The sequence below is a fragment of the Lytechinus variegatus genome, chromosome 1, assembly GCF_018143015.1.
Source record: "Lytechinus variegatus isolate NC3 chromosome 1, Lvar_3.0, whole genome shotgun sequence".
NCBI lineage: Eukaryota > Metazoa > Echinodermata > Echinoidea > Temnopleuroida > Toxopneustidae > Lytechinus > Lytechinus variegatus.
Genome location: NC_054740.1, coordinates 76,169,844 through 76,182,285, shown reverse-complemented (window position 1 = coordinate 76,182,285; position 12,442 = coordinate 76,169,844). Strand labels below are relative to the sequence as shown.

General features: G+C 34.0%; 1 protein-coding gene across 1 annotated transcript; it reads right to left on the bottom strand.

The window, feature by feature from the left end:
- Positions 1-1,020: 1,020 nt before the first annotated feature.
- LOC121423362 lies at positions 1,021-12,422 on the bottom strand. The gene is made up of 5 exons (XM_041618723.1): positions 12,305-12,422; positions 8,641-8,904; positions 7,713-7,988; positions 5,193-5,340; positions 1,021-4,689 (listed from the first exon to the last, which is right to left on the bottom strand). The coding sequence occupies exons 1-5, from the start codon at positions 12,328-12,330 to the stop codon at positions 4,579-4,581; spliced, it is 825 nt and encodes a 274-aa protein (XP_041474657.1). The 5' UTR covers positions 12,331-12,422; the 3' UTR covers positions 1,021-4,578.
- Positions 12,423-12,442: the final 20 nt, after the last annotated feature.

The window sequence follows — 12,442 nt, the reverse complement described above, 5'->3', positions numbered from 1 at the left end:
ATGAAAGTGTATAGTTACAACTTTGGGGAGTTTAATTGTGTATGTAGGGAGGTTGAAAATTACATTTGAGGAGAGAAAGTTTAAGTTGAACAGGAGAAGACTGGTCTGAGGATTGGGTATGACAAAGAGTCCAGTCTGACTGAAAGTCAAAAACAAGATTTAGTGTCCCTTTAATCCGATTTTCATGATTTTGTATGCATAATTTCATCTCCCATTCTATCACACAACAAAATATAAAAAAAAACTTTTGAAAATTTATATTCATTTCATTACAAAATTTATTTGTAAAATTCAGTGTATTATACAATATGATATACATGACATCACATGTTATAGGAACTTTTCTTTGTACAATGTGCAATCACTTCATACACTCATTCTAACCCTATTTCAAAACAATAAACCAGCACAAAATATTATAATGGCATGTTCAGAGCTAATTTACATGTATGTATATACAAATACATGTATTTAGAACTCGGGAACAAAGCTCAACAACACAATTGGTATTCAGAGTGAAATTGACCGCAATATAATGAACACAGATTATAGAAGAAAGACAAGAGATTTGTCTGAAGATGCCATGCTATATTTATTACACTGGGTTTGATCAATGGCTTTTTCTGCCTCGGTCAACTTCATACCATGCAAAAGAAAACCAAAACCCAAGAAGAGAAGCAATCTTATTGAAAGAGTAAAATGAGAACAACAATTTAAAACAAGTTTCATCAAAATTGGACGTTTGAAAAGTTTTCTTAGTTTGTATTTTCTATTGAGATCCTCAAATTGGCAAACTTGCTTCAAATTGCTGATTTTGTGGATAACTCCTACAAATTTTCAAATTTTCCCCATTATCTTAGTAATTGCATCTTGCCTCCTGATGAGCATAACATATGTCATGGGAAAATATAATTCATATCAAACAGATGTCAAGGTCAGGAGGAGATAATGTGATATATGCAAAGTAAAAGGGAAATCTGACAATTTGTGTCCACAAAAAATGGAGTTTTTCACAAAATCAGCGATTTTTAAGCATATTTGTCAATTTGAGGATCCCAAAAGAAAATACAAAAAAAGACCTTTCAAACTTCTATAACTCTCTCATTCTATAACTGATTTTGATGAAACAAGTTATAAATTGCTCCTCTCATTTTATTCTTTCAAATAATTATCTCCTTGTATTTTGATTTCCTTTGAGAGTATAAACTGACTTGTAATGTTGTTGAGCTTTGATACAGCGGTCTGTAGAGCCATGTCTGAACAAGCCTTTTAACATAAATACAACCATGATTGTCAAATGTAGCTTACAAGTGTGTTTTGTAATGCTGATTAACCCATGAAAATGAATAGAATATGGAAAATAAGATGTATTATAGATTATATACGTCATTTCAATAAAAGTTAAGATATACATGTACCAATTGATGTTTATGTTCAGGCAGTAAAAAAATCAATGATTTTTTTTATACAACAGAATATATATTGTGCAGTGACAGGAATACAACCACATGTATGGTCAGAAAATGGTCTTGACTTTTAAATGTTTTAAATAAAATTCTAGATCATCTTCAGAAAACAATGCATAAACATGACAATAATGTTTAAGTACCATTGCATACATCATTTCATTTGATGTACAACTTTTTCATCTACATGTACATTTAATATTTTCTGTAGCCTATACTGAATACTTGAGGATGATCTAAGCACGGGTGCAAAAATCACCACTCAGAATGTTATGAGCAGGTTGGTTGTTATGATTGTCAATATCATTCAGATTGTTCATTAAATAATAAATTGCAATGCATAAAAAGCTTACTAAACTGTTACAATTAAAAAAATAAAAAACAAAAATTCTTACAAATTATACAAAGACCTTGATATAGGACTTATATACATATACATGAGATTAATTCGCTAATAATATTGACAAAAGAATGAAGTGAAATGAAATGTCAGAGTAATATTCCAGATGGTGCAGATTGATTTAGCAAAGAATGATTTACCAAAGAATAATTTAGCAGGTGTCAAAAATGTATTGTGCATAAGAATTAAGAGTGAGAAGGATTATACTAATAGAATAAACAATTATGGCATGTTTTGGCAAGAATACTTTTAACAAGTATAATTTATCTTCAAATGATTATACAATTGTCTGATTATCATTTCAAAATTGTCACATGACATAAAATATTTAAAAACATCTTTTAATGGTCTGATAATTTCTGGGTCAGAATACATGGGCAATCAAAAGAAATAAAGGAGCATGCAGATTTCAATTTACAGAGGGCAATGTTTAAGGATGAAAATAAATCGGAGTATACCAGACATAATAAAGGACAAAGAAAATTAAGTCTCTCAATAAAATTTGAATAAAAAGCTACACATGTTCCAATATATAATTTATCAGAGAGATCTTTGTGTGAATAATACCTATCCTTCATATGAAACTCACAAATGAGTCTTCATGTAACCATGTTAAACTAAATAAACATAATTAAGGTAAATATGGATACCTGTAGAGACTAAATTTAAGTTTCATATGGAGGACAGGTATATACTAATGTCGCACAGAACATTTGACTTACAGTTTCATTTACACTTTCAAGGGGTGCACAACTAGTGGCATCAAAATGTTCCAATAATCTCACCAAAGATTGCAAGGACAAGCGATTAACAATGGGTCATCACTTTGATCATAATGTTACGGCACCAACGCTGAGGTACACAAATATTTATGTTCATTAAACTTCACCTTATAGTCCAAATAACTGGTATTAAACGATTGCATGTCAGAAGATTTGACAGATTATTTTTACATTACAGACTGCAACATGCAATACATTCATGCTCCTCTTTAAAAAAAAAAGAACGTAACAAGAAGGCCTACTATTTGGAAGTATTTTCAAAGGACTCTAGATAATGTATGATGATAATAAATATCATGAGTGTCCTGAGAAAGAAGTCAATATAATTTAAACCTAAATTATAGGGTCACATATTCATCATTAAATCTCAACCTTTATTTTGCAAGACATACTACACATACATGTATGGCATGAGGTAAATATTGTTTATAAAAATACTTCTTAAAATATATAAAATAGCAAATACCCTGCTTACTCTAGGCAATAGTGGGCATTTTTACTTTGTATTTCATGCACATTCATGAAAGGTATATTTTCTTATGGCAACAACTCAATGTACACATATCTAGGTCTCATTAAATTAATAGACACATTTCTATTACATAAAAAGGCTAAAACCAGCTCTGAAACAGATCTGAAATGATTTAGATATGAAAGACTATAATATACTTTCAACCAACCTTAAATCAGATTTGATGTTTAAAAGTACAAAAACATTCCACAGAATATGTGTATATTTGATCTATTTGTGTGTTCTTATTACATTAAGGCATCATCTTTTGGCAAGACATTGATGATTGATGTTTATGCAGATTTCCTGTATTACACTTAATTTGCAGCGTATCTAAAAAATGATCAATACTGATACACGCTTTTCTCACAGCGCGCCAAATTGAAATCTGTTGCTGTGGTTATCCACGCTATTTTTATCCACCGTTCAAACAGTGGACTCGTGAATAAAAACGTGAACTCACCATGGCAACAAGCATCAATTTGGCACACTGTGACAGAAGCGCGCATTTGCATTGGACATTTTTTTATTAAACGGAGTATATAAGCATAATCTATTCAGGAAATCTGCAAAAACAATGGGTTCAACCGATGGTTTGCAAAACCACCTTTGTTTATTTGGGCCTTTCTGCTAACACAATGCCGGTATGGAATACTCCCTAGGGAGTGAAGATTGTACTCTTGCAAGATCAATCGAATCTGATAAAGGGGTAATCATTGTAATAATACATGTATGTCAGTGTGTTAACACTGTCTAAAGCACCTTATTGACAGGATTATTGTCTGAAGAACTTCTGTGAACACACTTCTTTGCATCAAATTAGAGTATTTTCTACCTTCTGAAGGGGTTTTCCCAGCATACAAAGCTTATGGCTTCGTTCAATCAGCCTAAACTCTGGTGAAGCAATACTACTTCCAGCAGCTAGAGTTCTGTAAATACAGTTTAAACTACAATTTGCCTGCCTCGAAACACAATAAACCAGTCACTGCAGATCAAGGACATGTAAAAACAACCTTGCGACTTTGCATATCAGCAAGCTTTTCATCAAATAAGTCTGGGGTGTCTTAGTTTTCACGAAATACAACACCTATTTCAGGAATTAGATCACTATCACCATTCAGACTAATTCCCTAATGCATGAAGGATATTATCAAAGATAAGTGGCTGTGAATGGCAACAAGAGAGAAATTCTTGATATTGATTCACTGAGAAACACACTTTCTATTGTACCTGTTATTGACTTTTCATCCATAATAGCTTTTATGAAACAGGGCCCTAACATAGTCAGGCCATTTGTCCAACTCTAACTGATAAAGATTCACCCCAATCATCTAAATCACATTGAAAAGAAAGAAATTCGCTTGATGGATAACAAGATTGCATAGTGTCGGTGCAACTGTCTCTCTGCGTTTCTGATTGTCACGTCAGAGTGGTCTTGGTGCGTCTTAACTTCATGTGGAGCCAGGACTTGGGTGCAGAACAGTGTATGACAAACTTACGGGAGTAAGGCCCAGAGTTGGATGTCACAGCCTGTTGTATAAATATAATATGTAGATACCAGAACAATCACTTATTGGCATTATCAATTAAATAATTCTAAGAAGAAATAAAAAAAAAGTAAAACAAAAAATGAAAATAAATTAGCAAAAATATAAATACTAAAATAGTTAAATGTAAAAATATGCATAATGATAATAAATACATTCTAAAAAAAATTATATGATTTATGAGTTAGAAAATGCAATTACAATTTCTATTAATTTCAAATTTAAGATTATAAACATGAAAATAAAAAAGGTACATGTATAATGTGGTACTTTGTGGCATTCCCATCCTTTTGTAATCTTTGCTTGTCATATTCACTGTTTAAAATGAATCAAATTCTCAAAAGTATACAATAATAATAATAATTTCACAATTAAAAAAAAATCAATAAATCTGAGTAACAAAAATATTCTTTGTCAGATTATAATGTTAAAGGCTAATGGGTATAACTCTCAAAGAATATCAGTTTTGATTAACTTAAAACGTACCTGATTGTCATAGTTTTTATGTCTGTAAGGTGATAGTCTCCATTCAGCCTTTTGGTCTGGAGGTGGATGGGAGTAATCAGTACCACTGGCCATGGGAATGGTCATAGAAACAGCAGCACTTCGAGGTCCATACGTAGTTCTACTTGCACTGTTGAATGAGAGAGAAAGTCATTTTAAATAGAATTCATAATTTACATGTCACATCAAGTCTGCATTAAATGTTCTGTCAAAACAAGGTGGTCAAAATAATTTCATCACTTTCCACCCCCCCCCCATAACCTTGACTGCATACATCATGTGTATGACAAATAAATTCTTTATAATAATTCATATACAGTATCTATCAATTTGCATGTATTTTACTTCTTCTCTTTTACTTCAACTCTCAAACTAGAATGCTAAAAGCCTTAAAGGGACAAACTGTGCAAAAAGAAAAAGATTATGACTGTGGCTCAAAATGAAATTGTATTGTTCCCATAAACAAAACAAGAAGAATTGTTTCTGATATCATTAGGCTACTGTTGTATTTTCATGAATATTGTCAATGTTAATTATGGACAAATTCATTGACAAAATGTAAATTCTTGTGAGACGAAATGAACATTAGCAAGCTGTACATTTACATACATGTATGTACATGTAGCAATAAAAAGGACACAGAAAATTACAACAAAACAATAAGACCAAAAGACCAACATTAAAAACCAGAAATTAAGCAAGCCTGTTTGAAAGAAGACCTTGCAGGTGTTTCCTAATCAATACAGAGAAGTGCCTCAACACTACAATCAAAATCATAAGCAAGAAATGCTTTTTACAGATACACAACACTATGCATCTCAAGGAAGACTCAACAATTAGTTTATTTGTTGGCAAACATTAGAGTTGGGCCTCTTTTCATCAATTAAATAAACTTTGAACTGGGGGAGAGGGATTGTAATTTCCAATCTGAACTTTTAAAGACAGCAATTTCACAAATCCAAGCACAAACTGAATGTGAGTCCATTTAACACCACACAGGAGTTGTGCCATACAGTATGTGATGGACAGTGTATCAAACAAGCATACTTATGAATGCATCCTTCAGATTCAATTTTCAGTATTTATTTCATTCATAATTGTTCATCAATTTCAACTGTACATTTTGTTAACATTCTTAATAAATACTACCAATTACTTCAAAAACTCCATCGCAAGTCTAGCTATTGATCCCCATACATGAATGTGTGTACAAGTGAAAAAACAACACTCTGTCAAAGTCTTGACTTCATTTAGGACATCATCTGTGATCACTTTCTTACACAACAAGATTTCTTTTGTGCATATAGCCTGAGGACACATTGACCAAGGAGTATAAATCAATACTATTTCATTACATATTGATTTTCTGAAGTAGAAAAGCTTTTGTGCTACAAAAAGACTATGCAACTCACTCTTGCTCTTACAATGGTAGAAATGCCTTATAAAACATTTGAAAGGCGGTTAGATCTCTCCACGCCTCTGGCAGTTGACATAAAGGAAACAAATAAGTATATCTGTCAGGGACTTTGCTAGAATAACACTTGGCAACTGCTAACATGAGGTTCTTGTACACAACCAAAAACATTATTACACGCACACAGAGAGGGGGGACATCAATATAACATGGAATCCATATTTTCAGCAGACATTTGCACACCTGTTATTTTAGATGACTTGCTACAAGTAAAAAAAATCACTTTGTCAAAATGTTCACATCAGGGGAGAATTTCATAAAGAATATTAGAGATATTGATGTACTACAGCTGCTGGAAAAGCTTGCATCTGATTGGCTGATGAAAAATCACTGATGAAACTCTACATGATTCAGGGTGCTACATAACTGTTTGGAAGCACTTGCTCAGTTGGGCAAGTAAATTTTCAAATAGTTGGAATATACTTGCCCGGAAAAATCCTTGAAAAAAAAGTTTTACCTCTTGAAAAGAAAGTTTTGCGGTATTAATAAAAACCATTGACATTTTTCTCTCTTTTGACACGAACTGATCTACCTTGTTATTGCATTTCTTTTTCCAAAGTGATTTTATCTTGCCTGCCATGACCAAAATTAGGGTCAATATCATATCGACCCTAATTCTGGTAATTCTACTGTGAGAATTTTGTTTGCCGAATTTGGGCAAGTAGTTTTGGTCTTTACTTCAAAACACTTGCCCGACTCTAACTTTTACTTGCCCCGGGCAATCGGGCAAGTGCGTATGTAGCACCCTGTGATTGAACTTTGAAGAGTTGGAGAGACATTTGTGGTCTCAAATAAGGAAGAATTGTTTTTATTCCAACATCTAATCCAATTTATTTACATGAAATATCTAAATCTATCACATGCCTTCCAATTCCATCAACTTTGTAATTCACTTGCTGCACTCTGAAATATTTCCATGTTTTGTACTTTTTATCTTCATCTTTTATATTTTTCTTCCAAAAATATGCTCCTTTGATTTCCTATCTTCACTCCCATTTCATGTATCATTTTCTTTCTGCATGACTTACTGTGAATATCTAGTAGTTGCTCTTGTTGTTTCTGGCTCTGCCCGGACATGTATCTCCTGTTCCACTCTGGTCCTATCATCCACTTCAGTCCTCTCGATCTTACCATCTTCTTCTATGACTGCTTTCCGAGCAGGACTAGAGACAAGAGGGGCAAACTGTGCCTTCTTAAAGGACGGCACATGGATGTTTTGCGCCCGTCGGAGTTGTGCTATGGTGTAGGGAGGGATGGGAAGGCGATTGCTAGATCGAGTACTCCTACTGGACATCTTGGACAGGCTGTGAATAATAACAATACAAAAAGGTGTGTCGGGATACAATCCATCCTCCGCAAAAGAAGTATGATAGAAAAAAAATATCCAGCAAATGAAAAGGCAATCATATCTTCATTGTACCACAATTCAAAGAATTATAGTACACATGCTTAAAATGATTTTCAAGTACAAGAAAATCTGTAGTCTGTAGATAAATCATAGATTTGCCCAACAAACAGAAGGTGGTATTGATAGCCTGATATAGATTCCCAATGAAAATTCTTATCTGAAGCATGTACAAAGTTAATGAATATAATGCAATATCTGAAGTCTAATGTTTCGTGAAAGATTAAATCTAATCCATAGGATGCTCTTCTACATATGATTTAAACAAGCATAGGCCTACATGACAATATGCAGGCGATTGAAGCAAACAAATGATTGTCAGTTTTAATGCTGAAAAATACATTTTATTTGTTGTTCTATGTATTATGTAATATTTTCATGGTTTAAAATATACAATTTTTTTGCACTACAATCATTCTTATTTCTGTATATTAACAGTGTTTAAAAAACTGAATTATAACAGAGTGGATATATGTATAATACTGTACTTTATGCCTTGACTGATATACAGCTTTCATTGGTAAACTTGGCATATCCTGGTGAGTACTTACTTGGATTTAATGCTCTGTTGACTGCGTGGGCTGAGACCATCAGTCGATGACTGTCCATTGCGTAGGGTACCCTCTAACGGATCGCTACCTGATGTACATGTTGAAGATACCGACCCTGTAGAACTAAGCTTAGGAAGACGGTATGGAGCACTAGAGCTAGGAGAAGCTGGGGTCAGGGATTCCAACAGAGATTTGTTCAACAGTTCATCTTCAGGAGAGGCAAGCTTGATGTGTGGGAATGAACGTTCAAGTGGATCGTCGCTTCTATGGATGATACATAGAGAAACAGTAAATTTCATAATACGCATTTATAGAATTCTAGAATCCATGAATAGGATCATACTTTTACAATTGCAGAAATCAATTAGTAGAGGTGTTGTGGCTCAGTGGATATCCCTCCAAACTCTGACCCACAAGGTGGGGGTTTAAATTTCACTACAGCATTTGCTTCATTTGGTATACAGGTTTATCTACATTTGTCACTCTCCACCCAGGTGCTTTAAATGTGTACCTGGTACGAAGTAATTAATTGAATGCTCAAGGGTCCAAGTAGTGCAGCCGTGCTATCAAAAGCCAGGGTAAAAGTATGCAGTGCTTAAAAACATTGTATCAAGAACAATATAAGTTGTATAATATCAATGCATTTTAGCAAGATTGACCTGTACAATGTAGGCAGTTTGGAAAGTCTGGGGCAGCTGAATATCATGCAACAGATCAGGCCTGATTCTAAATTTATTGGATGTAACTTGAAAAGACAAGTGGAATGCCTCTGGCCGTCTCACCTGCATCACGCGGTTCAATATAGCAGCAGTGCTGACTTTGCATACTACTCTAACTCGCACAAGATGTTTCAGTGATACATGGTTACTCTTATGTCCTCTTTTTATGAACTAGACCAATAAACTTACAGAGATATGATGGTTATTCAACAAAAAACCCCAACATGGCCAAAGTTCATTGACCTTACATGACCTTTGACCTTGATCATGTGACCTGAAACTCGAACAGGATGTTCAGTGATACTTGATTACTCTTATGTACAAGTTTCATGAATCAGATCCATAAACTTTCAAAGTTATGATGGTAATTCAACAGATACACCCAATTCGGCTAAAGTTCATTGACCTTTGACCTTGGACATTTGACCTGAAACACGCACAGGATGTTCAGTGATACTTGATTACTCTAATGTCCAAGTTTAATGAACTAGACCCATAAACTTTCAAAGTTATGATGGTAATTCAACAGATACCCCCGATTCGGCCAAAGTTCATTGACCCTAAATGACCTTTGACCTTGATCATGTGACCTGAAACTTGCACAAAATGTTCAGTGATGCTTGATTACTATCATGTCCAAGTTTCATGAATCAGATCCATAAACTTTCAAAGTTATGATGGGAATTCAACAGATATCCCCAATTCGGCCAAAGTTCATTGACCCTAAATGACCTTTGACCTTGGTCATGTGACGTGAAACTCATGCAGGATGTTCAGTGATACTTGATTAACCTTATGTCCAAGTTTCATGAACTAGGTCCATATATTTTCTAAGTTATGATGACATTTCAAAAACTTAACCTCAGGTTAAGATTTCGATGTTGATTCCTCCAACATGGTCTAAGTTCATTGACCCTAAATGACCTTTGACCTTGGTCATGTGACATGAAACTCTAATAGGATGTTCAGTAATACTTGATTAACCTTATGGCCAAGTTTTATTAACTAGGTCCATATACTTTCTAAGTTATGATGTCATTTCAAAAACTTAACCTCAGGTTAAGATTTGATGTTGACGCCGCCGCCGCCGCCACCGCCGCCGTCGGAAAAGCGGCGCCTATAGTCTCACTTTGCTTCGCAGGTGAGACAAAAATGGACCATCCGAACTCCCTGGATACCAACTAAATATTGTACAATATGCAGTTAGGAAAAAATGAAGGGACTATGACAGGATGGGATTCAAATGGACTTCTTGCTCATAAGAAAATGTTTAAATTGTTTAAATCAATTATTGCCACTCACTTGTAAAAACAAGCAACAGCAAATGATCTACAAAAGTTCATTTTCTCCTCAAAAACTTCAGTAACTACTACAAAACGATACATACTTAATCTACTTCTAAGGTAGATCTAACTGTGATGGGAAGGAATTGATATTGAGATACTATAGCTTTCTGTAATTTCCTACAGGTTGACAGCTTGGCAGTGCTGAAAAGTGACAACTTTCATGAAACGTCCTCCTCCCCCCAAAAAAAAGAAAGAGGGATAAAAAATAAATAGAAAACTCCAAAACTCTATCCTTTGCATGCAAATTTATTAAACAATAAACAATATTGAGTACTAAACTACTCTCCCATCAAGCATACAATTAATCGCTGATCTTTGTGATACATAGCCCTGGACTTATTTCCATTGCATGTAGATCTACTTCCCTTTGTTTTCATATTGAATAAATATGGTTTTGCATCTCTAACCTGCCAGATCATACATGTATCAGAATTGCACATCAGAAAAACAGGACAAAAGTGGACAATTAGTTGGACTGGATACAGCATGCCTTTGGCAGATATATAAATTCAAAAGTGACAGGGTGACCATAATTTGTGCACACTTATAAATTACCATAAAGTTGATATTCAATCACAATAAGATGTTAGGAAATATAAGTTCTATCTTTTTACTTTTATTTGATATCTAAACTAGAGAAGGAGACTGAATTGAATCAATTTTAAACTCATTAACAATTTTTAAAGTCATCAAAAAAAAAGAAGTTCACTAAAAATATTTTAAAATATTATTGGTGAAATTGAGGGAATCCATCAAAGATTAAAAAAAAAAGTTAAGCATGTTGACTCTAGATCTATTTGAATTTCATTTTTTTTTATTTGTGACATGTGATGTATCGTGAATTTAAAGATCAATGAAATGTCATTGTCTAAAAAATTTGATGATTTACATTGTACCTTCAAGCTTCAGTATATCAACAAACAAGTTTCACTGCCACTTCTGAAAGAAAAAATTCTTTATCATGAAGTAGAAATTCTAAACTAATGATTTTCTTAGTTATAGGCCTAAATCTTCATTGCATTTTCCTCAAACCTTCAATATTTTTTAATGCTACTTACGTTAACTAGGCCTAGGCCTAACAAATACTAACTAACTTAGGCCTATTAATTATTTTTCTGGTATTCTTTATAAATTCATATAGCCTAAGCTAGGCCATTTAGGCTTTTTATTTTGGAGTTGTCAGGGTGAGTAAGAACTTTCCGATGACGATGTCATAAAAAAAATTATCATAAATTTCAATCAGTAGCTAAGCCTAGTGACCACTTTGCTTTGTTGAGAGATCATTCCCGTGAAATTAACGTAACGCCTATAGAATTAACAACTGAAGTTCAAGTATAATCTAGAGTCTAACTAAAGTAAACTTTATTTAAAACTTGAAGTTCGGGCTCACGTACGTCACCGCCCGCACGGTATGTCCAGACGGAGTCCCAACAGAACTTAGGCGGCCCCGCCAGGGGGCCTGATCAACGCGAAACCGGAGAGGAAGAAGGGGGTACCGTACCACAATTCACAACGGGAAAAAAAGTTGGAAAAGATCAAAGCGTTTGACAAAAATAAATCTTTAACTTTAACTAAGTCTTTATCATACGCTGAACTCACCTTCCTCCTGATAAATTCGGCTGCATACCTCCAGATTAAAAGTCACATGTTTTAGCACGAAGAAAAGGACCGGTAAATGAGAAAAGCGTTCCCTAATCTCAGTCTCGTCGCCATACTTTGTTGTCAATGGTAACCACG